Source organism: Pristiophorus japonicus, chromosome 16, assembly GCF_044704955.1.
Source record: "Pristiophorus japonicus isolate sPriJap1 chromosome 16, sPriJap1.hap1, whole genome shotgun sequence".
Lineage (NCBI taxonomy): Eukaryota > Metazoa > Chordata > Chondrichthyes > Pristiophoridae > Pristiophorus > Pristiophorus japonicus.
The window spans coordinates 115,426,384-115,454,067 of record NC_091992.1 but is presented as its reverse complement, the minus strand read 5'-3'; the positions used below and the strand labels follow the sequence as shown (position 1 = coordinate 115,454,067).

Genomic DNA, 27,684 nt, shown 5'->3' with positions numbered 1-27,684 from the left:
ACTGATTCCTGGGACGGCAGGACTGACATATGAAGAGAGACTGGATGGACTGGGCCTGTATTCACTGGAGTTTAGAAGAATGAGAGGGGATCTCATAGAAACATATAAAATTCTGACGGGATTGGACAGGTTAGAGGCAGGAAGAATGTTCCCGATATTGGGTAAGCCCAGAACCAGGGCTCACAGTCTAAGGATAAGGGGTAAGCCATTTCGGACTGAGAAAGGAGAAACTTCTTCACTCAGAGAGTTGTTAACCTGTGGAATTCTCGACTGCAGAAAGTTGTTGAGGCCAGTTCGTTAGATATATTCTAGAGGGAGTTAGATATGGCCCTTATGGCTAAAGGGATCAAGGGGTATGGAGAGAAAGCAGGAAAGGGGTACTGAGGTGAATGATCATCCATGATCTTTTTGAATGGTGGTGCAGGCTCGAAGGGCCGAATGGCCTACTCCTGCACCTATTTTTTATGTTTCTATGTTTCTATCCTGATCCGAGTCTCAATACCTCAAAAGTGCAGAAATTAAGCTCTCACCACAAGTACTCTCAATAAACCCTTTCTCAGTGGTAGGTATAAAAGCAGCTGTGTGCACTGATTATTTATTTTCAGTTGCCTGACTTTTAATGCACCCAATGAATTGCAGTTCTTGTGAGTTTCAGGAAGCCTGGGAAACCCTTGGATGGCTTTTAAATTTCAATGTAGGTTAAAATATCTCTGGAATTGAGCGATTAAGATATTCGAATCACCACCATGCCTCTCCAGAGTACAACCAACTGAACATGTCAGAGGTAAACCATGAAATCGGTGCGTTGCAGCCAACTTACTGCATTTGCATTTCCGCCGACGTTACCTCCCCCCGCCCCGCCACGTAAACCCAGGTACTACTCCATGTTAAAATTCCCCACAATGGAGCCAGCCAACCATTGTATAGCTGTCACCATCAACTTAAATATAGATTTTTTTTTTCCAGTTCAGTAAATCTAAGTATCAATCTTTACGTACAAATTCTGTTTGTGTGTCCTAATTAATTAGAAAATACTTGTAGTGCCATAAATGACCAGAAAAATAGCTGCAATTGCCTTGAAAAATGTTGCAACTAAATGTTGTTAAATCACTTTAGCTTTAAATATGTGCAATCATTGGAGTATGTATTTAGCTATAAGATCTAATTACACTCATCTAATCAAGTTCTCTGAAAATATCACATTGTTATTCTTATCTGTGTGAACCTCACTGTGCAAACTAAGTGTAAACAGAAAAAAATACAGTAATTTGCATGCAAAAATATTGTCATGTTCATACTGCATTTTTATCTTTATTCAAATAAAAAACACTGAAAATTAGAATTTCCTTTGCACAATTTTTATTTAGGTTGAGTTTGTTGAAGTAACATGGTGCATTACATTCAGGAAGTTTTGATTCCTGGTTGGTTATATATCCTCTATATATTTTTTTCTGACTGTTTTCAAAATACAACATAGCCAAGATCTACAAACAATTTATGGTTCTGATCACTCAAGTCATCAGTTTATTGTTGTATTCCAACCCATCAAATACTGCTAACATAGACAAAAATTATATTTACACAAACCTGTCTTGTCCAGAAAATTCTCCGGCAAACTGAGAATCTTTTCATAGTTATTAAAAGTTGCCAAACTCTTTGCTCAATGCAAAATAATTTAATTATGTCACAGAACAGATCAGAATTTTAATTATGTCACAGAACAGATCAGAATTTAAAACTGAAATGATTTCATTCGTAAAATGTAGCAGGTGTGAAACGACCCTAAATCATAAAATACATTATGTCATGAAGTCTCCCGCAAAGTTATCTTATTCTCAATTTTGTTTTTGCATTGACTTAATGTAGAAATAATCTTACTTAAAAAGAAAGATAAAAAGAGACGCTATGCATGCATTGTAAACCATGCCCCATGTCACAATCCCAGGCTAGGAATTTATTTACAAGTTCTTGTTTTTCATCTGCAGTTTTAAAAACATATTTAACACATGCTCATAAATGTCAACAGCTTTTTACCCTTTTGAAACTGACCCGTAACTTCAGGATTTAGCACATGCACAGCTAAGTGCAGAAATCCTGAAATTTGCAGTCAGTCATTCCTGGCCCTGCCACAGCCTGCATTCTGTGCTACCCAGAATTTTCTATCCATTAAATTGTATCTTACAGTACAAAGAGTGAGACTCCACAGGTGTATACATGCACCTGGGTTATTAGATGACCAGGTATGTGACATACTGAGTGATATAATGTGCTTTCAGGGTTGGAATCTCTACAGTGCAGTACTCTCTATACAGACGGATCATAAAATAAAAACTCATGTTCCACATTAAACTCCAATGATCTGAGATTATTGTTAAGTCGTTGTCGTTTTAAATCAATCAGCGCAGTTGGAGACATTATAAATTGTAGTCTCTTGTCAATTTGCGGGTTAGTGTACATAAACTGGCTTAGAGATTCACACTCAGCACAGTTCCCATATTCCCAACGTGCCTGATCATTGGGTTCGTGATTTGGATGAAAAATTATCTCTGGGAACATCGTGAAGCATCTCTCACAAGGTGCTCTGAGATTTCTGCTAACTTCAAGAGAGAGAGAAATCTGGACATCTGATTGGTCAACCGGAGTGGGATCATGTTTACTGTCTGGTGCAGGAGGCTTTGTCATAAAAGCCGTGGAATGCACTTCAGGACGGAACATAAAGGCGTGTGTATTATACATATTGCCGATACATACTGCCCAACTAATGTCCTTGTGCCATGTTTCACAGCACAATATATCTATCATAATTTGTCTCTGCTTCCTTCCATTACATGACACTGAAGCACCAAAATAATTGTCTGTTATCTGCTTTCTGACATTAACATCCCAAAAATAGCAGTAGCTGATGACTGTTGATACAAAGACATTTCCACATTTGCTGTTTTCTTCATTTTCACATTTTTTGCGTCCAATAAATTCCACAAACGTTTGTTCAGTCAGGCCTACCAGACACTTTAAAACATCATCAACATGTCTTGTTCTTGTGATTTCAACAACCTGTAAAACAAACTGGTATCAATCCATAAAGAAAGAAACAACTTGCATTTGTATAGCACCTTTCATGGCCTCAGGACAACCCAAAGTACGTCACGGGCAACGAATTACCTTTGAAGTATAGTCACTGCTTTGTAGGCAAATATATAAAGTAATTTGCACACAGCAAAGTCCCACAAACAGCAGTGTGATCAACAATGGGGGGCAATCTTAACCCCCCCACGATGAGTCGGGGCGGGTGATGGTTAAATTGTTAATATGTGGAAGGCAACATCAACACACAGCAAACGCACCTACATCGATGATAGCAGGTGCTGGCACTGAAAAACCTACCATCTAAACTTTCCACAGCTTCTCTACATGTTCAGCTGTGAAAAAAAGAAATATTTTTCGAGTAGGAAAGGAGTATTGTGGTACATCCTGCACATTGCTGGTAAGATGTAGATGATATTCAATACAGTGCGTGCAACATGGCTAAAACTGGAAAATATGCTTCGAACTGTTATCTGTTACAAGGTTTGACTACCTCTAGCTACCTCTGACTTTGAGTAGCCTTTTGGGAGCAGGAGTGGGGCGAGGGGTGGTTTATTGGATGTGATTCTCATTGCCCAGACCTCCTTCCACAAGGCCATAATCATCCCCTCGGTGAACCTCTTTACTCAGAGGGTTCCAAAATCCGGGTCCCCCTTTGGAGGATTACTGACAGTAACACCTCCACTGAAGAATCTATTAAGTTTCTGATCTCCATGCCCTAAAGAAACACCAGACACTTTAGTGAGCTATACACAAAAAGGGTTGCCTTTACTTATTCAGCTGTTGCAACAGCACTGGATTGTTCCCACAGCCGCATCCCACAAGGTGGATTTACTATAGACGATACTAATAGTGCCAGAAGCTACACCAAGTAAAATTGGGCTGGTTCTCTACACTGTAACATTGGTTGCTAAAGTAAATTTCGACTGCACTTCCAGCAGTAACCCCATTACAGAGTAAAATCGGGCCTGTTTCCATTTGCATAGTAATATTAAAGGATGTGGGGAGTTAGCAGGGATTCGACTAAGTGGTTTGGACTTCATTGGCCACGTGGCCTATTTCTGTACTCCAACATACTGTGCGTCTCAGGATGAGCTGATTGAACTTACCGCATCAAGTAGCACTGTGTAAGGTGGACGTTTTGGGAGGTGGGTGCTGTATTTCTGAAAGACATCTGGATACTTAGCAGATAATTGCTCAAATTCCTCTCTTTTAAAAAATTCCTCCGGTTGAATAACAGGAAGATTAATTCTGCCTTGAAATAATACTGTATGCAATATCTGCAAAATTAAAAATAACACATTTTTACATATAACTTTTTAGCCATCAAAATAGATGTACTTATTAAAAAATAGGTATTAAATCAAACTAGATGAGCTACAGTGAAATAAAGCAGAAAATGTGAGAAATATGCAGCAGGCATATCAGCAGTTGAATAAGAATAGACTGGATGGACGATTGGGTCAAGATAATAGGGTAAGTTCTCAGGGGCCAAAATTCACTTGCAAAAGAAAGCTGGCGCACCGATGAATTTTTATCTGCATTTACCGCAGGGATCCATGATGCGGCCATATGACCGTTTTTCAGGAGTTTGAAACTTTTTCAAAGTCCCAACGGAAGTCAGTCATAGTGGGGATGGGAGCAGGGCTGGCGCAACCGTTCGGCGAACCAGGTGGTTGCCTAGGGTGCCAAAATTTGAGGTGGCGCCAAAAAATGGAATTAAACGAATCTCTCCAAGGTACGCGCTGGGAAATGGGTTCGAATCCAGCAGGAATTCTCCTAACTAGAGCCCTTAATAATGAACCTGCCTTGAGTATTTTGAGTATTTTGTAACTGGGGCGTGAACGGCGGTGTATTTAGTGTAATATAGAACACCGAGATCTCACAGAACTAAAAGGGAGCAGGTTGGACGGGGGGGGGGGGGGGGGTGCGGGGGGCGGGTGATATCGCCCTCTTTCTTCCTGGCTCGTTAATCTGACGCTGCCCTGCGCTGTTCTTTCATTTAAACACCTTGACATGTTTGACGATCAGAGCAAAGTGGGAAGATTTGGAACCGGAAAAAAGATGTAGCCAGGCGCTGCTGGTTGCTAGCAGCGTAAAGGGGCCATGGCAGCTAAAACCATTTTGGATGCACAACTGAAAGTTTGCTACTAAAGAATGTCTGTGAGATCAGCAGGGATGCTGAGAGTTCCAAGTGTTAAGTGACATAGAAACATAGAAAATAGGTGCAGGTGCAGGAGTAGGCCATTCGGCCCTTTGAGCCTGCACCACCATTCAATAAGATCATGGCTGATCATTACCTCAGTACCCCTTTCCTGCTTTCTCTCCATACCCCTTTGATCCCTTTTAGCCGTAAAGGCCATGTCTAACTCCCTCTTGAATATATCCAATGAACTGGCATCAACAACTCTCTGTGGTAGGGAATTCCACAGGTTAACAACACTCTGAGTGAAGAAGTTTCTCCTCATCTCAGTCCTAAATGGCTTACCCCTTATCCTTAGACTATGTCCCCCGGTCCTGGACTTCTCCAACATCGGGAACATTCTTCCTGCATCTAACCTGTCCAGTCCTGTCAGAATTTTATATGTTTCTATGAGATCCCCTCTCATCATTCTAAACTCCAGTGAATACAGGCCCAGTCGATCCAGTCTCTCCTCATATGTCAATCCTGCCATCCCGGGAATCAGTCTGGTGAACCTTCGCTGCACTCCCTCTATAGCAAGAACATCCTTCCTCAGATTAGGAGACCAAAACTGAACACAATATTCCAGGTGAGGCCTCACTAAGGCCCTGTACAACTGCAGTAAGACCTCCCTGCTCCTATACTCAAATCCCCTAGCTATGAAGGTCAACATACCATGTGCCTTCTTCACCGCCTGCTGTACCTGCAATATCAACTTTCAATGACAAAGCTATAAAAGTGCAGCTGCGTAAATTCAGGCAGAGCTGGGAAGGTGCTATGGCAGAAAGTGGCCAAGTTAGTCAGTGTCAACTCCAACATTCACACAAGTCAGCTCAGTGCCTGAAAAAGCTTAATGACTTCACCAGATTGGGAAGGTAAGAGTAACCAGTCATACCTTCTAATAATGCGCTGTACTAAGTACATTAGCCATGAACAGTGACTTCCCCGCACACTGTGCTAAAATACTTGAATTGCTTACCATGACCAGTAGGCCAAGTGGTGCCTTTTACATCCCCAGCCTTCACCTGGAATTGTTGTAAACTTGGTCCTGCATGTAATTACTCTGCTAAAAGCCTCACATGGAAGTTACTGCATCGCATGCTAAGTCTCATTTTCTTGAGGATATGGCAGCCCAAAACATGAGAGCAAGATTGGCAACCAGTGGTAGACCCAGAAACTTCTGCTGCTTCTCTCCTTGGGGCTGTTTGGCTCTATACCAAAAAAGCCCTGCCCCATCTGCCTAAATTCATGCAAAAACCCTTCTGTAGATTCTTCATTGAACCTGGGGAACCGCAGCGCTCCTATAGACCTCACAGAAGTTCTTTAGTGTCAAACATTCAATTGTTCTTCCAAGATAATCTCAGCTCTGTTATGGTTTATAAGAAGTTTATAATGACAGACAGTGAGCTGCATATGGTGGATCAAGAGAAATTACATGTATAAGTGAGCGGCGATCTGGTGTAACGGATCCCCCCCTCCACCCCCCCACGGTCTGCCCACTCATTTTGTGCCACAAAATCAGATGGATGGTGGCAGACACCCTGATCTATATATAAATTAAAAATATTTCAAAATTAGTAAAACCGAGTTATCAATTCAACAGCATGTTTGCTATTCAGAGGGAAAACTGGAACACCCACTTTCCAAGTTTTATGTACCTTTAACGTTCAAATAAAAAAAATACCTCTTTGAAGTAGGCTTTTCCTTTATCTTGTGAAAGCTTTCCCTCTCGCACAGAGTTTGCAATGAATGACCGAACCTGCGTCAAAAACTGACTTCCACTCATGATAAAATTTTGCAGCCGTAGTTGATCCCTTCGCACAAAGTTCACCATTTTCTTTCTAGCACAAAAAGTAAATTAAACAGCTGATTTAACAGGTAAAAATGCGACTGGAGGAACTTACAGTGAGGCATTACAGAATATGTTTGTTTTCTTCACGTAGGGGACCACTTCACGGGATTTACTGACGACATAGGTCTTTTGTTTAGATTTATTTGGCTGTTTGTGTCTCAGAGGCTGCCCTGCCCTAAGGTTAGTGGGGAGTTATGTCAGCTGTTGTTATGTAGCCCACTAGCACCAGGAGAACAGCATTGACTGTAGCAACAACAACAACTTGCATTTATATAGCACCTTCAATGTAGTAAAACATCCCAAGGTGCTTAGCAGTGAATGTGATCACTGCCTTCAACTTTCTGCCACTGACTCCTTTCGGGCAGCCTTGAGTTATCACTATCAATTTGAACAGTCAACAGCACACCACTGTATAAATAAAGCCATTGATGCTCTCTTAAGATTGGCCTTCTCCATGGAACCCGAGAAACAAAGTATCTGCGCTCCTCAAATTCTAGCTTCATGCGCATCTCCAATTTTCATTTCTCCACCAATGGCGGACGCCCCTCCTGCTGCCTTGTCACTAAGCTCTGGAGTTAAATCTCTCCGCCTCTCTTTCCTCCTTGAAGACACTCCTTTAAACCTACCTCTATGACCAATCTTGTGGTCACCATTCCTAATATCTTCTTATGTGGCTCGGTGTCAAATTTTGTTTGATAATGCTCCTGTAAAGCGCCATGGGATGTTTTGCTATGTTGCGGCGCTAGTTGTTTTTGTTGTACAAGCACACAAATCCTTATATAAATGAGTTGGAGTCAGAAGTACAATTTTAAAAATTGGGGGGGTATAGTTACTACCGTAAACAAAATACAAGAAGACTTTAATAAACTTGCAGAATGTGTGTGTGAACGGCAAATTAATTTCTGTATAGATCAGTGGGTGGTGGTGCAATTTGGTAGGAGAAATAAGGAGGCCACAAACTCCTTGGAAAATAAGAGCCTAAATGGGGTAGAAGGGTCATTCTAGGGTACTGATTCACAAATCACTAAAAGTGGCAACACAGTCAGCAAGGTTATCAAAAATACAAACAGAGCACTGGGGTTCATTTCTGGAGGAAGACTTGTTAAACTTGATAGAACCTTGGTTAGACCACACAGAGTGCTGTGTACAATTCTCGTCTCCATATTACAAAAAGGACTGGAAAAGGTACAAAAAAGAAATAACAAGGCTGAAACAAGGCTGATACCTGAGCAGAGGGGTTGTAATTATCAAGAACAACTGAACAGGCTGGGGCTCCTTCTCTCGAAAAGGGAAGGTTGATGGGTGACCTCACAAAATCATGATGGGGTTTGATGGGGTAAACATAGAGAAGATGTTTCCAGTTGTGCTATGTCCAAAACCCAGGGTCATAAATATAAGATAGTCACTAATAAATCCAATAAGGAATTCAGGAGGAACTTCTTTACGCAGAAAGTGGTTAGAATGTGGAACTTGCTATCACAAGGAGTGGTTGAGGCAAATAGCTTTGATGCATTTATGGGGAAGTTGGATAAGTACATGAGGGAGAAAGGAATTGAGGGATGTGCTGATAGGGTGAGAGGAAGAAGGCTGGGAAGAGGTTCATTTGGAGCATAAACAACGGCATTGAGCATTGGGCCGAATGGCTTGTTTTTGTGCTGTAACTTCTATGTGATTCTACGTGCTTCCTGATGTCCCTCCCAAATAGTGTAACTCTAATATTCCACACAAAGGTTAGTATATATCTACAATTCTCTCCCCCAACAGGCTGTGGTGCTGGGCTAATTGAAGCTTTTAAGGCTGAGATTGATGAATTTGTGTTAGGTAAGAGCATTAAGTGATATGGAACTGATACATATGCCGATCATTATAATAAATCACACGTGGCCCATTGCTGGAGCTGATCACCTTGTGACCTTTAGCTTTAATGTAAACTCCAAAAGTGAAACCTGCAGGAGGAGCCTGCTTTATATAGGGAGGCAGCACGAGGTGCAGTAATGTGTGCCTCCCGGGCTTTCCCCATCTGTTGGCTGTTATATGTACAATGCATGGTACAGAGCATGGCTGCAAATACATCACACGAACCATGGTGGGTACGTGAAGTTAAGATACAGATCCGCCATGCTATAATTGAATGCTGGAACAGGCTCGAGGGGTTGAATGGCCTACACCTATTCGTATGTTCAGATGATGCTTTTATGATGCAGCAATCCGTCGCATGGGCTTCCAGTGGCAGTGCTGGATTTGAAGAAGGAACAGGAGTTCATGTTAAAGGAAGCACTAGAGAAGAAGCACAAGGCTGATCCCTCATGTGAAAGCTTTGTTTCTGTGGAAACAGAACACAAGCTCATTTCTTATAGCTGGCTTACCGCATGTTTAAAATAACAGACAGATTGGTATTAGAGGGATTCAGCCAGCTTGCTAAAAGTTTAAGAGCACTGAAGGGGGAGTCTGTCCCGCGGGAGTTCGGGATTTCTTACCTGATCCTGTAACAATGTCAGCAGAAGTCAGAGTCCCAGTATCAGTCCACACCACAAAAGAATGGAAGCGGCTTGTCCTGAGTTTAGGCGGGCGAATCCGATGACTTGCAGACGCAAACAAAATGAGAAAATGAAACTTAATTTTGCCTTCCTTCTTACTCGACCGCCGTATTTGATTGGTCAAAGCAAAGTTACGGGAGCGAGGGGAAAGCTGTATTTTATAACCGGACCGATTAACATTTTCCTCGATATTGGAGAAGTATTTTGATCATTCGGTGTGGAACACGCAAACACAATCTTCACACACACACAATTCGCAGCAGAATGCTGGTGACAGATTGCAACAAGTCACTGTAACCAACCGATTGGTATTAGCGATTTTCAGCCAACTCGCTCCAAGTTCAGTCCTGTCTGAGGAACGAGGATTTTCTGTGTGAAGCTCTAGAAAGTTATTTATGATGGCCCAGTTGGTAAATCCTCTCTGAAACATACCGACCAGGAGTGCCCCAAGTTCACTTTTTTTTACAGTTAACTTTGACGTTGCCAGTGCCTGCACAACGCCTGCACACTGGGAGCCAGCGGCACAAAGTTGGATCATTTGATGGATCAATGTGGCTCTGGTTCTCACACAAGCCTCTCACGAAGAGTTGCCAACTTGTGCTAAATTACAGGCAGTTTTGTGTTCTGGACTTGACCTTATTGGAAACTGGCGAAAGACAACTTGTGCTTGACAACTTTGTTTCATTGTGAAAGATACCTTCCTGTGTCCTTTATTTCTGCTGAAGGAGTTGATTAACAGCTCTTTGCCCAGGCACAGGCATTTATTCGGCAGCTCTCTGCCAGTTCAGCAATTCTTGTTCGACTGTTCCACACCCCATGTAGTGGTGAGCACTGGGAGGTGTTCTGAGGGCTTTAACTCCATGTATAAACTTTATATTACAGACATTGCATCAAGTTCACTATTATTTGGAGTTAGCAAAGATTTGCGCCTTATATTATTTTGTAAACCAGGGAGGTGGAATTGAAATGTTGTTATCTGCCATGTTGATCAATTGCTGCTGTTTAATTTTTACTTTTACACTGAACCTGATTCAGAGATGCTCGCCTAAACCACATAAGAACATAAGAAATAGGAACAGGAGTAGGCCATATGGCCCCTCAAGCCTGCTCCGCCATTCAATAAGATCATGGCTGATCCGATCATGGACTCAACTCCAATTCCCCGCCCGCTTCCCATAACCCCTTATTTCCTTATCGTTTAAGAAACTGTCTATTTCTGTCTTAAATTTATTCAATGTCCCAGCTTCCACAGCTCTCTGAGGCAGCGAATTTCACAGGTCCACAACCCTCTGAGAGAAGAAATTTCTCCTCATCTCAGTTTTGAATGGGCGACCCCTTATTCTAAGATCATGCCCTCTAGTTCTAGTCTCCCCTATCATTGGAAACTTCCTCTCTGCATCCACCTTGTCAAGCCCCCTCATAATCTTATACGTTTCGATAAGATGACCTCGCATTCTTCTGAATTTCAATGAGTAGAGGCCCAACCTACTCAACCTTTCCTCATAAGTCAACTCCCTCATCTCCAGAATCAACTGAGTGAACCTTCTCTGAACTGCCTCCAAAGCAAGTATATCCTTTTGTAAATATGGAAACCAAAACTGCACACAGTATTCCAGGTGTGGCCTCACCAATACCCTGTATAACTGTAGCAAGACTTCCCTGCTTTTATACTCCATCCCCATGGCAATAAAGGCCAAGATTCCATTGGCCTTCATAATCAATTGCTGTACCTGCATACTAACCTCTTGTGTTTCATGCACAAGTACCCCCAGGTCCCGCTGTACTGCAGCACTTTGCAATCTTGCTCCATTTAAATAACAACTTGCTCTTTGTTTTTTTCTGCCAAATGCATGACCTCACACTTTCCAACATTATACTCCATCTGCCAAATTTTTGCCCATTCACTTAGCCTGGCTATGTCCTTTTTCAGATGTTTTGTGTCCTCACACATTGCTATCCCTCCCATTTTTGTATCATCAGGAAACTTGGCTATGTTACACTCGGTTCCTTCTTCCAAGTTGTTAATATAGATTGTAAATAGTTGGGGTCCCAGCACTGATCCCTGTGACACCACACTAATTACTGATTGCCAACCAGAGAATGAACCATTTATCCCGACTCTCTGTTTTCTGTTAGTTAGCCAATCTTCTATCCATGCTGTAGTGTCCCTGCACCTTACGACAAACTCACATGAGGCATATATATATCAGACATGGTCACTCTGTGACCTTCATCTTTTTTCCCAGGACCAAGGAGTGCTGATCCTGGGTGGGACCTCCCCTTTTATACCTGGAAACCCAGGTGAGGAGTTTTTTCCTCAAGTTCACCCCCTGTGGTCAGGGTGTGCATTTCTAGGGTACAGGTACAGTGTACATGAGTTACAGTTACGTGACTATGTCATTGCAAGATGATTAAATACATGACATCACCTCCCCCCTTAAGTCTTTTTGTTTCAGAGGTTAAGTCTGTCAGGTGGTCGACGCTCTCTCGTGGAGCGCAGCAGTTGTGGCTCTGGTGGCTGAGCCTCGGCACGCTTCTTCGTCACTTGAGATGATTCTGGCCTGTCCGGGCTGGCCGCAGGGACTGTGCATGATGAGGACTGTCTTTGTTGCTCGTCCACTGGCAGTGGTGTGGGTGCCATCTCATGCTCTTCTTCAGGTTCCTCCGTGTCTATGCTGAACCTTTTCTTTACTTGGTCCAGGTGTTTGCAGCATATCTGCCCATTGTTTAGTCGGACCACCATTACTTTATTTCCTTCTTTACCAATTACGGTGCCCTCAAGCCACTTGGGTCCCAAAGCATGGTTAAGAACAAATACCGGGTCATCTATTTCTATACACCTCCCCCTTGAGTTTCGATCATGGAGCTCAGTTTGGGACTGGCGCTTGCCCTCAACAATGTCTGCCAGGGCTGGGTGAATGAGGGACAGCCGCGTCTTCAGCGTGCGTTTCATGAGGAATTCCACTGGCGGGACTCCCGTGAGCGAGTGCGGGCGGGACTTGTAGGCCAGCAGGAGGCGCGATAGGCGGTACTGAAGGGAGGGTCCTTGGATGCGTAGCATGCCCTGTTTTATTGACTTGGACCGCCCGCTCCGCCTGGCCATTGGAAGCTGGCTTGAACGGCGCTGTCCGGACGTGCTTGATACCATTGCCCGACATAAACTCCTGGAATTCATGGCTGGTGAAACACGGGCCATTGTCGCTGACCAGGATGTCCGGCAAGCCATGGGTCACGAAAACTGTATGCAGACTCTCCACGGTGATGGATGTTGTGCACGGGTTCAATATGATGCACTTGATCCACTTCGAGTATGCATCGACAACGATCAGGAACATTTTCCCCATGAATGGCCCCGCATAGTCTACGTGAATACTTGACCATGGTCTGGTGGGCCAGGGCCACGGGCTGAGTGCGGCCTCCCTGGGGGCATTGCCCAGCTGGGCACACGTCGTGCACTGGCGAACCCAGTGTTCCAGGTCTGAGTCAATCCCCGGCCACCATACATGTGACCGGACAATGGCCTTCATTAACACGATGCCAGGGTGCTCGTTGTGGAGTTCCCTGATGAACGCTTCCCTTCCTTTCTGGGGCATGACTACCCGGCTGCCCCATAACAGGCAGTCGGCTTGGATGGAGAGCTCATCCATCCGTCTCTGAAATGGTCTGACTTCCTCGGGGCATGGCCTGTGTGCGGGCGCCCAATCCCCAGTCAGGACACATTTCTTTATCATGGATGGGAGGGGGTCCCTGTTGGTCCAGAGTTTGATTTGGCGGGCTGTGATGGGGGAGCCTCATCACAAAAGCCTCAACAGCCATGACCATCTCGGCGCTCTGCTCCGACGCCCCCTCGGTGGTGGCCAGTATGAGCCTGCTGAGCGCGTCAGCGCAATTTTCGGCGGCTGGTCGGTGCCGTATGATGTAGTCATACGCAGCCAGCGTGAGGTCCCAGCGCTGTATGCGAGCTGATGCATTGGCTGTCGGACAACAGGGATGTTAACGGCTCGTGGTCCATCTCTAGCTCGAACTGTCTAACAAAAAGGTACTGGTGCATCTTTTTCACACCGTAAACACACGCGAGTGCTTCCTTCTCGACCATGCCGTATCCACGCTCTGCCTGGGAGAGCGACTTGGAGGTGTAAGCCACCGGTTGGAGTCGGCCGTCATCGTTACCCTGCTGTAACATACACCCAACCCCGTAGGATGACGCATCGCATGTTAAGACCAGTTTTTTACAGGGGTCATACAAAGTCAACAGTTTGTTGGAACACAGCAGGTTCCTCACCTTATTGAAAGCCCGTTCTTGACAGCCCCCCCAAAACCATTCACAACCTTTACGCAGGAGCATGTGTAACGGCTCCAACAATGTGCTTAAGTTCGGCAGAAAGTTCCCAGAATAGTTCAAAAGTCCCAGGAATGATCGCAACTCCGACGTGTTGCCGGGCCTGGGCGCCCGGCGAATCGCCTCCGTTTTTGATTCAGTGGGCCGGATCCCGTCTGCGGCAACCCTCCTGCCCAAAAACTCGACCTCTGGGGCCAAAAACACACACTTGGCCTTTTTCAGCCGCAAGCCTACCCGGTCCAATCGGCGTAGCACCTCCTCCAGGTTGTGGAGGTATTCTTCGGTGTCTCAACCCGTTTTGAGAATGTTGTCTTGGAATACTATCATTCCAGGAATGGATTTGAGCAAGCTTTCCATGTTTCTCTGAAAGATGGCTGCTGCCGAACGAATGCCAAACGGACACCTGTTGGAGACAAATAATCCCTTGTGCATCGTGATGGTGGTCAGAAGCTTGGATTCTTCAGCCAGTTCCTGAGTCATGTAGGCCGAAGTGAGGTCCAGCTTCGGGAACAGCTTGCCACCTGCCAGCGTGACAAAAAGGTCCTCCGCTCTCGAAAGCGGGTATTGGTCTTGCAGCGATACTCGGTTGATGGTGGCTTTGTAGTCGCCACAAATCCTAACCGAGCCATCTGCTTTGAGGACGGGAACGATGGGACTTGCCCAGTCGCTGAATTCAACAGCCAAAAATTATGCCCTCTCTGAGCAGCCTATCCAGTTCACATTCAATTTTTTCAAGCATCACATACGGCACTGCTCTGGCTTTGTGGTGCACTGGTCTGCGTCCGGAGTGATGCGTATCACTAGTGCCCTTGAACGTTCCGGCACCAGGTTGAAACAATGACCCGAATTTTTGCAGGACCTGTGAGCATGAACATCGCTCCATGGATGAATTGGCGTGCACATCCCCCCATTTCCAATTCATCTCAGCCAGCCAACTCCTCCCCAAAAGTGCGGGGCCATTTCCCGGAACGATCCAGAGTGGCAGCCGGCTCTGTAATCCATTATGTGTTACCACCAAGTTTGCACTGCCCAGCACTGGGATGATCTCTTTGGTGTACGCCCGTAGCTGCATCTCAATGCGTTCCAGTTTGGGCCTGCTAGCTCTGTGTGGCCATAGTCTCTCAAATTGTTGGGCGCTCATAAGTGACTGGCTAGCTCCCGTATCCATCTCCATGTGCCATTCAGCAAGACTTTCATCATCATGGGTGGCGTTTTAGTGTATGAGCTGTGGACGTCAGACACATGAACCCGCTGAACTTCAGCATCTATGGCTTTACCCCAGGCCTCATCCTGCATTGCAGACCCCTCGTCTGGTTCCTCTGTCTCGCAGATTAGCCTCACTACTGCCTTTTTGCACATCCTGGCCAAGTGTCCACTGACATTACAAATCCTACAGGTATATTGCTGGAACCTGCAGCTTCTCAGTGTGTCTACCCCTGCACCTCCAGCATGAGCTGAGATTGAGATTGCTGTTAACAAAAGGACTATTACAAGGCATTCCTCTCTGATTGCCCATTTGGCTGTCTCTAAGCACTCTGGTGGTGGTGTTAATGGTCCCATCGCGGGACGCAGTGTTCCTCGAGATGGCGTGAATTGCCGATCCCCTTTCCATTGTCCTTGTTGCGGGCCCACCCTAGAGCCTGTTGCTGCTTGGGCGGTTTCGAAATGCCCTTACCTGCCTGCGGGGTCCCAAGTCGCGTTCACCATGTTGACCAGGGTTGCGTGCGTAAATTAGCTTGGTCTCCTCTTCCCCTGCCATAAAGGTCTGAGCTATCAATGCCGCCTCTTCTAAAGTCAAGTCCTTAGTCTTTATGAGCTTCCTGAAAATGCCGGTATGATTAATGCCCTCGATGAAAAAGTCCCTTAACATCTCCCACCTGCAGGCATCGGAGAACTTACTGAGACTGGCCAAGCGTCGCAGTTCCGCCACGAAGTCTGAGACATTTTGTCACTCCCAACGCCGGTGAGAGTAGAACCGGTGCCGGGCCATGTGTACGCTACTTGCTGGCTTGAGATGCTCACTGATCAGCTGGCTGAGCTCTTCAAAGGACTTGTCTGCCAGCTTTTCGGGTGCGAGCAGGTCTTTCATCAGCGCATATGTCTGTGGTCCGCAGCTGGCCAGTAGATGTGCCCTCCGCTTGTCAGCCGCTGTCTCTTCCAGCCAGTCCTTTGTGACAAAGCTCTGCTGGAGTCTTTCCACAAAGTTGTCTCAGTCCTCACCCACAGAGTAACGTTCCTCTGTGCCATCGGTGGCCATCCTTGTGGTTCGGTGATTCCCATTTCTCGTCGCCAAATGTAATGTTCCTGCACCTTACTACAAACTCACACAAGGCATATATATATCAGACATGGTCACTCTGTGACCTTCACCTTTATTCCTAAGACCAAGGAGTGCTGACCCTGGATGGGACCTCCCCTTTTATACCTGGAAACCCAGGTGAGGAGTGTCTCTCGCAAGTTCACCCCCTGTGGTCAGGGTGTGCATTTCTAGGGTACAGGTAGAGTGTACATGAGTTACAGTTACATGACTGTGTCATTGCAAGATGATTAAATACATGACACATGCTAAAATATTACCCCCAACCCTGTGAACTTTTATCTTGTGCAGTAACCTTTTATGTGGCACCTTGTCAAATGCCTTCTGGAAGTCCAAATACACCACATCCACTGGTTCCCCTTTATCCACCCTGTTTGTTACATCCTCAAAGAATTCCAACAAATTTGTCAAACATGACTTCCCCTTCATAAATCCATGCTGACTCTGCCTGATTGAATTTTGCTTTTCCAAATGTCCTGCTACTGCTTCTTTAATAATGGACTCCAACATTTTCCCAATCACAGCTGTTAGGCTAACTGGTCTATAGTTTTCTGCTTTTTGTCTGCCTCTTTGTTTAAATAGGGGCGTTACATTTGCAGTTTTCCAATCTTCTGGGACCTCACCAGAATCCAGGGAATTTTGGTAAATTACAACCAATGCATCCACAATCCCTGCCACTATGTCTCTTAAGACCCAAGGATGCAAGCCATCTGTCCAGGGGATTTATCTGTCTTTAGTCCCACTATCTTACTGAGTACCACCTCCTTAGTGATTGTGATTGTGTGAAGTTCCTCCCCACTTATAGCCCCTTGACTATCCACTGTTGGAATATTGTTAGTGTCCTCTACCATAAAGACTGATACAAAATATTTGTTCAGAATTTCTGCCATCTCCATGTTTGCCATTACTAATTCCCCAGTCTCGTCCTCTAAGGGACCAACATTTACTTTAGCCACTTTTTTCCTTTTTATATATCTATAGAAACTCTTGCTATCTGTTTTTATATTTTGTGCTAGTTTTGGCCACTTTGTATGCCCTTGTTTTTAATTGGATACTGTCCTTTATTTCTTTTGTTATCCATGGATGGCTATCTTTTCTCTTTCACTCTTTCCTCCTCACTGGAATATATTTTTCTTGAGAGTTGTGAAATATCTTCTTAAATGTAGACCACTGTTCATCAACTGTCCTACACTTTAATCTATTTTCCTAGTCCACTTTAGCCGACTCTGCCCTCATACCTTCATAGTCTCCTTTATTTAAGCATGGTTGGATAGAGTGGAGTTCACTGTATGCATAATTCACTGACCATTGCCTAATCCATAACATTGGTGACTCATCTAATTCAAGATGTATAATAACGCCATATTCAAGAACTGCCTGTGCAATGTCCTCTATCTGGTGGCCGGGGAATACAGATATCGCCTAATAGCAAAGTAGAAATAAAACGCTAATATTAAATGGTTTCTGTACCTCGGCATTAAAAATAAAACTTCAGCATTATCCAACTATAACAATGACTCAATTTGCAGATCACTCGTTTACTTCACTTCCTAGTTGTCTGTGTTGAATCCAACAGAAGGACATGTTGACCTGTACATTTGAAAACAATAGAATATCTAATTCTATTGAACGATAAATACAAGTCCATTTGGTACCAATGCGTTACTCTTGATAACTGCACCTCTGCATCACAAGCGAGATGTAAATATCCCTCTCCCCAGCACTGAGATCCCTTACTTTGATCAACAATAATATCTTAAAATATAATTGATTGTAACATTTTCCTTATTGATTTTACAACTCACTTCCTTATTCTTGTAACTATTTGCTAACCAATGTTACTAACCATTTCTACATATAAATGACCAAAGTCCAACATAGCTCCAGCTATTTCAGTGTCTGTTCATTTTATTTAGATGACTAGAGAGTGAAGAACTTCCCATAATTCTTTGCAAAATAATATAAGGTGCATAGCTTTGAAACACATTTGGGTGTGGTACAAGCAAACACAATCTATATATACACACAGGAAGTTCGCAGCAAAATACTGGTGACAGATTGCAACAAGTCGTTGAAACCAACCGATTGCTATTAGAGGGTTTCAGCCAGCTCGGTACACGTATAGTCCTGTCTGCGGCCATCTGCAGAGCGGGTTCACTGTCAGACCGCACTGAAGGGGGAGCCTGTCCTGCGGGAGTTCGGGATTTCTTACCTGATCCTGTAACGAGTGACCCAATATCAGCCCTCACCACAATGGAATGGAAGCGGCGTGTGTTGAGTTTAAGCGGCTGAATCTGATGATTATCTGACGCAAAAAAATGAGGAAATAAAATTGCTGTCGAAATCCTTCTTACTCCATCGCCGTATTTGATTGGTCAAAGCAGAGGGGAAAGCTGCATTTTCTCATCGGACCGATTTACATTTTCCTTGATATTGGAGAACTATTTTGATCATTCCGTGTGAAACAAGCAAACACAATCTTCACACACACAGTTCGCAGCAGAATGCTGGTGAAGAACTCTCCATAATTCCGTGCAAAATAATATAAGGTGTGATACGTCCTTACTACACAGTATAAATGCACACGAGGCCCATGCTTGAGAGAAGGTCAGTCTGTGACCTGTCCTTTATTCCTTAGCACTCAAGTGATGAAGGTGGGTGGAGCTTCCCCTTTTATACCTGAAGGTTCAGGTTAGGAGTGTCTCACACCTAGTGGTCAGTGTTCTCACGGTGTACAACTTAGGTCAGTTTATACATGGGTTACAATGCTGGTTGAATACATGATATCACCTCCCCCCCCAAAGTCTTATTGGGATCACAGGTTGAGTCTCTCTGGTGGTTTATGCTCCCTTGTAGAGCGCCTGAGTTGGGGCTCCGGTTGTTGGGCGCTGGCCTGAGTGTCTGCTGTTTGCAGTGCCTCAGGCCTGTCCGGACTGCCCACAGTGACTGGACTCTCCTCCCTTTGGTTCCGGTGTTCGGTCACCTGTGGTGGAGTGAACTCTATATCGTGTTCTTCCTCTGCTTCTTCTATGGGGTTGCTGAACCTCCTTTTTGTTTGATCCACATGTTTGTGGCAGATTTGTCCATTGGTAAGTTTAACTACCAGAATCCTATTTCCCTCTTTGGCAACCACAGTGCCTGCGAGCCATTTGGGCCCTGCAGCGTAGTTGAGGACAAAAACAGGATCATTTACATCAATACATCGCGCCCTCGCATTCCTGTCGTGGTAGTGATATTGTGACTGGCGCCTGCTCCCGACAATTTCTTTCATGGTGGGGTGTATAAGGGATAATCGGGTTTTGAGCGTCCTTTTCATTAGTAGCTCTGCGGATGGAACCCCTGTGAGCGAGTGTGGTCGGGATCTATAGGCCAACAGGAGGCGTGATAGGTGGCTTTGTAGGGAACCCCCTTGGAATCTGAGCATCCCCTGTTTGATTATCTGCACTGCTCGTTCTGCCTGGCCGTTTGAGGCCGGCTTGAACGGTGCCGTTCTAACATGGTTAATTCCATTGCCTGCCATGAAGTCCTGGAATTCAGTGCTTGTGAAGCACGGGCCATTGTCGCTGACCAAGCTGTCCGGTAGACCGTGGGCGGTGAACATTGCCCGTAGACTTTCTACCGTGGCAGAGGATGTGCTTGAATTTAAAATGTCACACTCGATCCATTTGGAGTAGGCGTCTACTACAACCAAAAACATTTTCCCCATGAAAGGACCTGCGTAGTCCACATGGATGCGTGACCAAGGCTTGGCGGGCCAGGGGCTAAGGGGGGCTTCCCTAGGCACATGGCCCAGCTGGGCACATGTGTTGCACCTGCGAACACAAAGTTCCAGATCTGCATCTATCCCTGGCCACCAAACGTGTGACCTGGCAATTACCTTCATCGTGACAATGCCCGAGTGCCCATTGTGGAGTTCTCTGATGAACACCTCTCTGCCCATCTGGGGCATGACTACGCGGTTTCCCCACAGTAGGCAATCAGCCTGAATCGAGAGTTCATCCTTGTGCCTGTGAAATGGTTTAAATTTCTCAGGGCATACCCTGTACGTGGCTGCCCAGTCCCCATTCAGGACACATTTCTTGACTAGAGACAATAGCGGGTCTCTATTTGTCCAGACTTTAATCTGACGGGCTGTCACGGGTGAGCCTTCGCTTCCGAAAGCTTCAACAGCCATGACCATCTCAGCACCATGCTCGGTAGCCCCCTCAGTGGTGGCTAGTGGGAGCCTGCTGAGTGCATCGGCGCATTTTTCGGTGCCCGGTCTGTGCCGAATTGTGTAGTCATAGGCAGCTAACGTGAGTGCCCACCTCTGTATGCGGGCCGATGCGTTTGCATTTATGGCCTTGTTGTCGGCCAAAAGGGACGTTAGGGGTTTGTGATCTGTCTCCAGCTCAAATTTCCTGCCAAACAGGTACTGGTGCATTTTCTTTACCGCATATACACATGCGAGCGCCTCCTTTTGTACCATCCCGTAGCCCCTTTCTGCCTGGGACAGACTCCTGGAGGCATAAGCTACCGGCTGTAACTGACCCTTGGCATTGACATGCTGCAACACACACCCGACACCATAGGACGACGCATCGCACGTTAACACAAGTTTCTTACATGGGTCATATAGTGTTAACAGATTGTTGGAACATAACAAATTGCGTGCTCTATTAAAAGCCCTTTCCTGGCTGTCCCCCCAGACCCATTCGCGACCTTTGCGTAGGAGCACGTGTAGCGGCTCTAGCAGCGTGCTCAATTTGGGAAGAAAGTTACCAAAATAGTTCAGGAGCCCCAGGAACGAACGCAGCTCCGTCGTGTTACGGGGTCTGGGTGCTCTCTGGATCGCTTCCGTCTTGGATGCAGTAGGGCTGATCCCGTCTGCTGCTACCCTCATCCCCAGGAATTCTACCTCTGGAGCTAGGAAGACGCACTTCGCCTTTTTCAGTCGCAGACCTACCCGGTCCAGTCTGCGTAGCACCTCCTCCAGGTTGTGGAGGTGTTCTTCAGTATCGTAACCCGTAATGAGGATGTCGTCCTGAAAAACCACCGTCCCTGGAATCGACTTGAGGAGGCTTTCCATATTTTGTTGGAAGATCGCGACGGCCGAGCGAATCCCGAACGGACATCTGTTGTACTCAAACAACCCCTTGTGTGTCGTGATGGTGGTCAGCTTCTTCGACTCACTCGCCAGCTCCTGGGTCATGTAAGCTGAGGTCAGGTCCAATTTTGAAAAGAGTTTGCCACTGGATAGCGTCGCAAAGAGGTCCTCCGCTCTCGGTAGCAGGTACTGGTCTTGGAGTGACACCCGATTGATGGTGGCCTTGTAATCGCCACATATCCTGACCGACCCATCCGCCTTGAGCACCGGCACAATCGGGCTCGCCCAGTCACTGAATTCGACTGGCGAGATGATGCCTTCCCTCAACAGGCAGTCCAATTCGCCTTCTATCTTTTCCCGCATCACGTACGGCACCGCTCTGGCCTTGTGGTGTACTGGTCTGGCGTCCGGGTTTATGTGAATCACTACCTTGGCCCCCATGAAAGTGCCAATGCCGGGTTGAAATAATGAGTCAAATTTGTCCAGGACCTGTGAGCATGATACTCGCTCCACAGAGGAAATTGCATTGACATCGCCCCATTTCCAGTTCATGACAGCAAACCAACTCCTCCCCAGTAGTGCGGGACCGTCCCCTGGGACAATCCAGAGTGGCAACCTGTTCTCCGAATCTTTTTGGGTCACGACTACCGTGGCGCTGCCTAGCACCGGAATGATCTGCTTTGTGTAAGTCCGTAGCTGTGCGTCAATTGCCGATAATTTTGACCTCCTGGCCTTGGATGCCCACAACTTTTCGAACTGTTTGATACCCATCAGGGACTGGCTGGCACCCGTGTCTAACTCCATTGATACTGGGATGCCATTGAGGAGCACTTTCATCATTATCGGTGGCGTCCTGGTGTATGAACTGTATACGTGCTCCACATGAACTCGCTGAACTTCAGCTTCCAGCGATTTCCCCCAGTGACCATTTCTGCAATTTCTGCAGGTATTTTGCTCATCTCTGCAAACTCCGGCTGAATGTATGCCTCCACGCCTCCAGCATGACTTGCGGTTTGAAACAAAACGTCCCTTGCCAGTCGATCGTCCCTGACTGCCCCTGTTATTGTCCTTGAGTGCACCATTAACAGGTGTTGATGGCCCCATTACTGGCCGCATTGTCCCTTGCAATGGCGTGAATCACTGTTCAGCTTGCCATTATCTCTGTCGAACTCCCCCTCTGGGTTCGACTACATGTTGGGGCATGCCTGACTGCCCTTGTCTGCCTGGAGAACTGCGTGTTGCTTTAACAATGTTGAATCTCTGTCCCAACCATTCCTTAACACAGTACCTCTCGTCTGTTCTGCTAGTGGCCATGCTCGCGTGGTTTAAATCCCAGTTTCTTGTCGCCATTGATACGTCCTTACTACACAGTATAAATGCACACGAGGCCCATGCTTGAGAGAAGGTCAGTCTGTGACCTGTCCTTTATTCCTTAGCACTCAAGTGATGAAGGTGGGTGGAGCTTTCCCTTTTATACCTGAAGGTCCAGGTTAGGAGTGTCTCACACCTAGTGGTCAGTGTTCTCACGGTGTACAACTTAGGTCAGTTTATACATGGGTTACAATGCTGGTTGAATACATGACAAGGTGCAAAGCTTTGACACACATTTGGGTATGGTACAAGCAAACACAATCTATATACACACAGGAAGTTCGCAGCAGAATGCTGGTGACAGATTGCAACAAGTCACTGTAACCAACCGATTGCTGTGAGAGGGTTTTCAGCCAACTCGGTACAAGTTCAGTCTGAGGAACGAGGATTTTCTGTGTGAAGCTCTAGAAAGTTAATTATGATGGCTCAGTTGGTAAATCCTTCCTGAAACATACCGACCAGGGGTGCCCCAAGTTCAGTTTTTTTACAGGGTCTTCCCAGTTAACTTTGACTTTGCCACTGCCTGCACAACGCCTGCACACTGGGAGCCAGCGGCACAAAGTTGGATCATTTGATGGATCAATGTGGCTCTGGTTCTCACACAAACCTTTCACTAAGAGTTGCCAACTTGTCCTAAATTACAGGCAGTTTTGTGTTCTGGACTTGACCTTATTGGAAACTGGCTATAGACAACTTGTGCTTGACAACTTTGTTTCATTGTGAAAGATACCTTCCTGTGTCCTTTATTTCTGCTGAAGGAGTTGATTAACAGCTCTTTGCCCAGGCACAGTCATTTATTCGGCAGCTCTCTGCCAGTTCAGCAATTCTTATTCGACTGTTCCACACCCCATGTAGTGATGAGCACTGGGAGGTGTTCTGATGGCTTTGACTCTGTCATGTATGTAACCACAATGCAACACCACTGTATTACTGTATACACTCAACCTAGAAGCACACCTTGACCACAATGGGTGAACTTGTGGGAGACACTCCTTACCTGATCACACAGGTATAAAAAGGGAGGTCCCACGCAGGGTCATCATCTTTGGAGTTCTGTGAATAAAGAGCTAAGGTCACAGAGTGACCTTGTCCTCAGAATGTGCCTCATGTGGTTTCATACTGTAGAGTAAGGACTTTACATTGGCGACGAGAAACGGGAATTCACGCTCCATGAGAATGGCCACCGGTAGCATAGAGGAACGGTACTGTGATGGGGAAGACTGGGAGGATTTTGTTGAGAGGCTTCAGCAAAGCTTCGTTATGAAAGAATGGCTGGGGGATGCAGCGGCCGACAAGCGAAGGGCTCATCTTTTGACCAACTGCGGACCAAAGACTTATGCGCTCATGAAGGACTTATTAGCACCCGAAAAGCCGGCAACAAAAACTTTTGAAGAACTTAGCAAATTGATTGGGGAGCACCTCAAACCGGCGAGTAGCGTACATATGGCCCGACACAGATTCTACACCCACCGACGTCGTGAAGGACAGAGCATACCGGACTTCGTAGCGGACTTCCGGCATTTGGCCAGCCTCTGTAAGTTCACAGATGCCTGCAGGGGGGAAATGCTAAGGGACTTCTTTATCGAGAGCATCGGTCATGCGGGAATTTTCCACAAATTAATTGAGACCAAGGATATGTCCTTGGAAGCAACAGCGTTGATAGCTCAAACTTTCATGGTGGGGGAGGAAGAGCCGAAAATAATATATGCGCGCAATTCTGCCTCTAACGTGGCGATGGATCAGGGAGTCAACATCATCATTGCAACATAGAGCCCCGCAGGCAGGCAGGGGCAGTCCGACATTCCCCATGCAACAATAGACCCCAGAGTAGGACTTCAACAGAGGCAATGGCAGGCTGAACGGACATTCACGCCATCACAGTGGACAATGCGGCCCGGGATGGGGCCATTGACACCCACCAATAGGGTACTTAAGAGCAGTCAAAGGGACAGTCAGCGCGGAATGCCTGGCCATATTCCCTTTGTTCCCAACAATGGAAACTTTAACTCATGTTGGACATGTGGGGGAAAGCACTCAGCTGGATCTTGCAGATTTCAACAGTTTGTCTGCAGAAACTGCAATCTCAGTGGCCACTTAGCTCGAATGTGCAGGATGTCTGCAACCAGACTAATATATGCGGATGGACCAGAAGAAGGTTCTATGAGGCAGGATGACTTTGAGGGCAAATCGATGGATGTTGAGGTTCAGCGGATCCATGTGGCGAATATTCAAAGTTCACACACCAAAACACCACCAATGATGATGAGGGTTTTATTAAATGGTATCCCAGTACACATGGAGCTGGACACTGGGGCCAGCCAGTCACTCATGGGCGTTCAGCAATTTGAGAAGCTATGGCCACTTAAAGCCAGTAGACCCAAATTAGCACCTATTGAGACACAATTACGGACTCATTCCGGTGCTAGGCAGTGCAATGTTGGCTGTCACACACAATGGGTTAGTGAATCGGCTGCTGCTCTGGATTGTCCCGGGCAATGGTCCCGCACTGTTGGGGAGGAGCTGGTTAGCCGAGATGAACTGGAAATGGGGGGATGTTCAAGCAATGTCATCTGTGGAGCGAAGTTCGTGCTCACAAGTCCTACAACAATTCGATTCACTATTCCAACCTGGCGTCGGGACTTTCAAAGGCACTAAAGTAGTGATACACATCACCCCGGACGCCAGGCCAGTGCACCACAAAACCAGAGCGGTATGTGATGCGGGAAAAGATTGAGAGCGAATTGGACCGGCTGTTAAGAGAGGGCATCATCTCGCCTGTTGAATTCAGCAACTGGGCGAGCCCCATCGTTCCCATCCTAAAAGCGGATCCTCTGTCAGGATCTGTGGAACTACAAGGCCACCATCAATTGGGTGTCCCTACAAGATCAATACCCGCTCCCGAGAGCGGAGGACCTCTTCGCCACGCTGGCAGGCGGCAAGCTGTTCACCAAGTTGGACCTCACTTCAGCCTATATGACCCAGGAAATGACCGCCGAATCTAAATTACTGACCAGCATCAGCAAGCACAAGGGACTGTTCGTTTATAACAGGTGCCCATTTGGCATTCGATCAGCGGCCGCGATTTTTAAATGAAACATGGAAAGCCTGCTTAAATCCATTCCTGGAACGATCGTATTCCAGGAGGACATCCTCATCACGGGTCGAGACACCAAGGAACACCTCCACAACCTGAAGGAGGTGCTACGCCAATTTCCACCCTTCCCTCACGTTCACATGGTCCATCTCCGACTCTTCCCTTCCCTTCCTCGACTTCTCTATCTCCATTTCTGGGGATAGACAAACATTCATTATAACTGACTCCCACAACTACCTGAACTAAACTTCCTCCCACCCCACATCCTGTAAGGACACCATTCCATTCTTCCAGTTTCTCCGTCTCCATCGCATCTGGACTGACAACGCCACCTTCCACACTTGTACCTCTGACATGTCTTCCTTCTTCCTCAACCAAGGATTCCCCTCTGCTGTGGTTAACAGGGCCCTCCACCGTGTCCGTTCTATTTCCCGCACCTCTGCTCTCACCCCTTCCCCTCCCTCTCAGAACCATGACAGGGTTTCCCTTGTGCTCACCTTTCACCCCACCAGCCTCCACATTTAACGGATCATCCTCGACCATTTCCGCCACCTTCAGCATAATCCCACCACCAATCACATCTTCCCCACCTCTCCCCTCTCAGCATTTCGAAGGCACCACTCCCTCAGCGACACCCTGGTCCATTCTGTAGTCACCCCCAGCACCCCCTCCCCTTCCAACGGCAACTTCTCATGCAAGCACAGGAGATGCAACTCCTGCCCTTTTACCACCTCCCTTTCCACTGTCCAGGGCCCCAAATACTCCTTCCAGTTGTAAAAGCAATATACTGTATTCGCTGATCACAATGTGGTCTCCTCTACATTGGGGAGACCAAATGCAGATTGGGTGTCCGCTTTGCGGAACACTTCCGTTCAGTCCATAAAGTGTGACCCTGAGCTTCCAGTCACCTGTCACTTTAATTTCCCGCTCCACTCCCACTCCGACATCTCGTCCTCGGCCTCCTACACTGTTCCACTGAAGCTCAATGCAAGCCTTCAGGACGCAACATCGAGATCAACAATTTCAGACCATAACCTCTTCCCATATTTGGCTCCCCTTCCTCCTTTTTAACCCCTCCCCTGATCTTATGTAAAAAATGCCTTTCCTCACGGTTTCCGATGGCAGCTTGTAATTATTCCGCCATTCACTTCCTATCTGGAATAACTTTTTTCTAACTTCTGCTATTGCCATCTCTAGTTGGCCCATCAACCCTTTTGTCTCTCTAATCTTTATTGTTTTCCACCCTATCACACACCTTCCCTTTTGTTCTTTCTCCCCTCCCCCTTTCAGTGCTCCTTAAGAGTCTGTTCATTTCAAACTTTCGTCAGTTCTAACGAAGGGTCACCGACCTGAAACGTTAACTCTGTTTCTCTCTCCACAGATGTTGCCTGACCCACTGAGATTTCCAGCATTTTTTGTATTTATTTCAGATTCCAGCATCCGCAGTATTTTGTTTTTGGACTAAAAGTAAAGGTGCGGTGTTGTAGCACAGTCTCCACTTCCTCATTGTTTTGTAAAATTGGATTTTCCGAACTTTTTGCAAGACAGTCCAACACATCTGAGTTTTGTTTTATCTTAACCATGTTGTCATTTAATTAGAGAAGACAATGGTCCAGATTTCAGTCTCAGGGGCAAACAACATTAATTACACTTGCGCTTGAGAGTTTCTGTGGGATTTTGCATTGGAATTTATTGTAATTAGAGAGTCAAAGTGGTGCAGCGCCCTATGGACAGTGCAAGCAACTGTGTATCTCCTTACCTAATCATATTGAAGAATCGTTTCTGAGCAGCACAGAGTCTGAACCAGGAAGTGTCAGTTGGA

The 27,684-nt window shown here is 46.2% G+C and overlaps 1 protein-coding gene across 2 annotated transcripts; it reads right to left on the bottom strand.

Moving 5' to 3' along the window:
* Nucleotides 1-1,352: 1,352 nt before the first annotated feature.
* On the bottom strand, nt 1,353-18,656 carry LOC139227155 (uncharacterized). Of its 2 annotated transcripts, XM_070858219.1 has the most exons (5): nt 18,524-18,656; nt 9,596-9,699; nt 6,951-7,107; nt 4,194-4,364; nt 1,353-3,054 (listed from the first exon to the last, which is right to left on the bottom strand). In XM_070858219.1, exons 3-5 carry the CDS (start codon nt 7,098-7,100, stop codon nt 2,305-2,307), a joined length of 1,071 nt encoding a protein of 356 aa, XP_070714320.1. In that variant the 5' UTR covers nt 7,101-7,107; nt 9,596-9,699; nt 18,524-18,656; the 3' UTR covers nt 1,353-2,304. The 2 variants fall into 2 exon arrangements, with proteins under 2 accessions (XP_070714320.1, XP_070714321.1); XM_070858220.1 differs by lacking the exons at nt 9,596-9,699; nt 18,524-18,656 and adding an exon at nt 9,201-9,278.
* Between the last annotated feature and the right edge of the window lie 9,028 nt (nt 18,657-27,684).

Excerpts from the sequence above, each read along its gene's own strand:
- LOC139227155 (XM_070858219.1), bottom strand. The coding sequence starts at position 7,100 with ATGGTGAACTTTGTGCGAAGGGATCAACTACGGCTGCAAAATTTTATC. Across the intron at positions 4,365-6,950 it reads GAAAAGCCTACTTCAAAGAG|ATATTGCATACAGTATTATT; the intron begins GTATTTTTTTTA and ends TTAATTTTGCAG. Across the intron at positions 3,055-4,193 it reads ACACAGTGCTACTTGATGCG|GTTGTTGAAATCACAAGAAC; the intron begins GTAAGTTCAATC and ends TTTGTTTTACAG.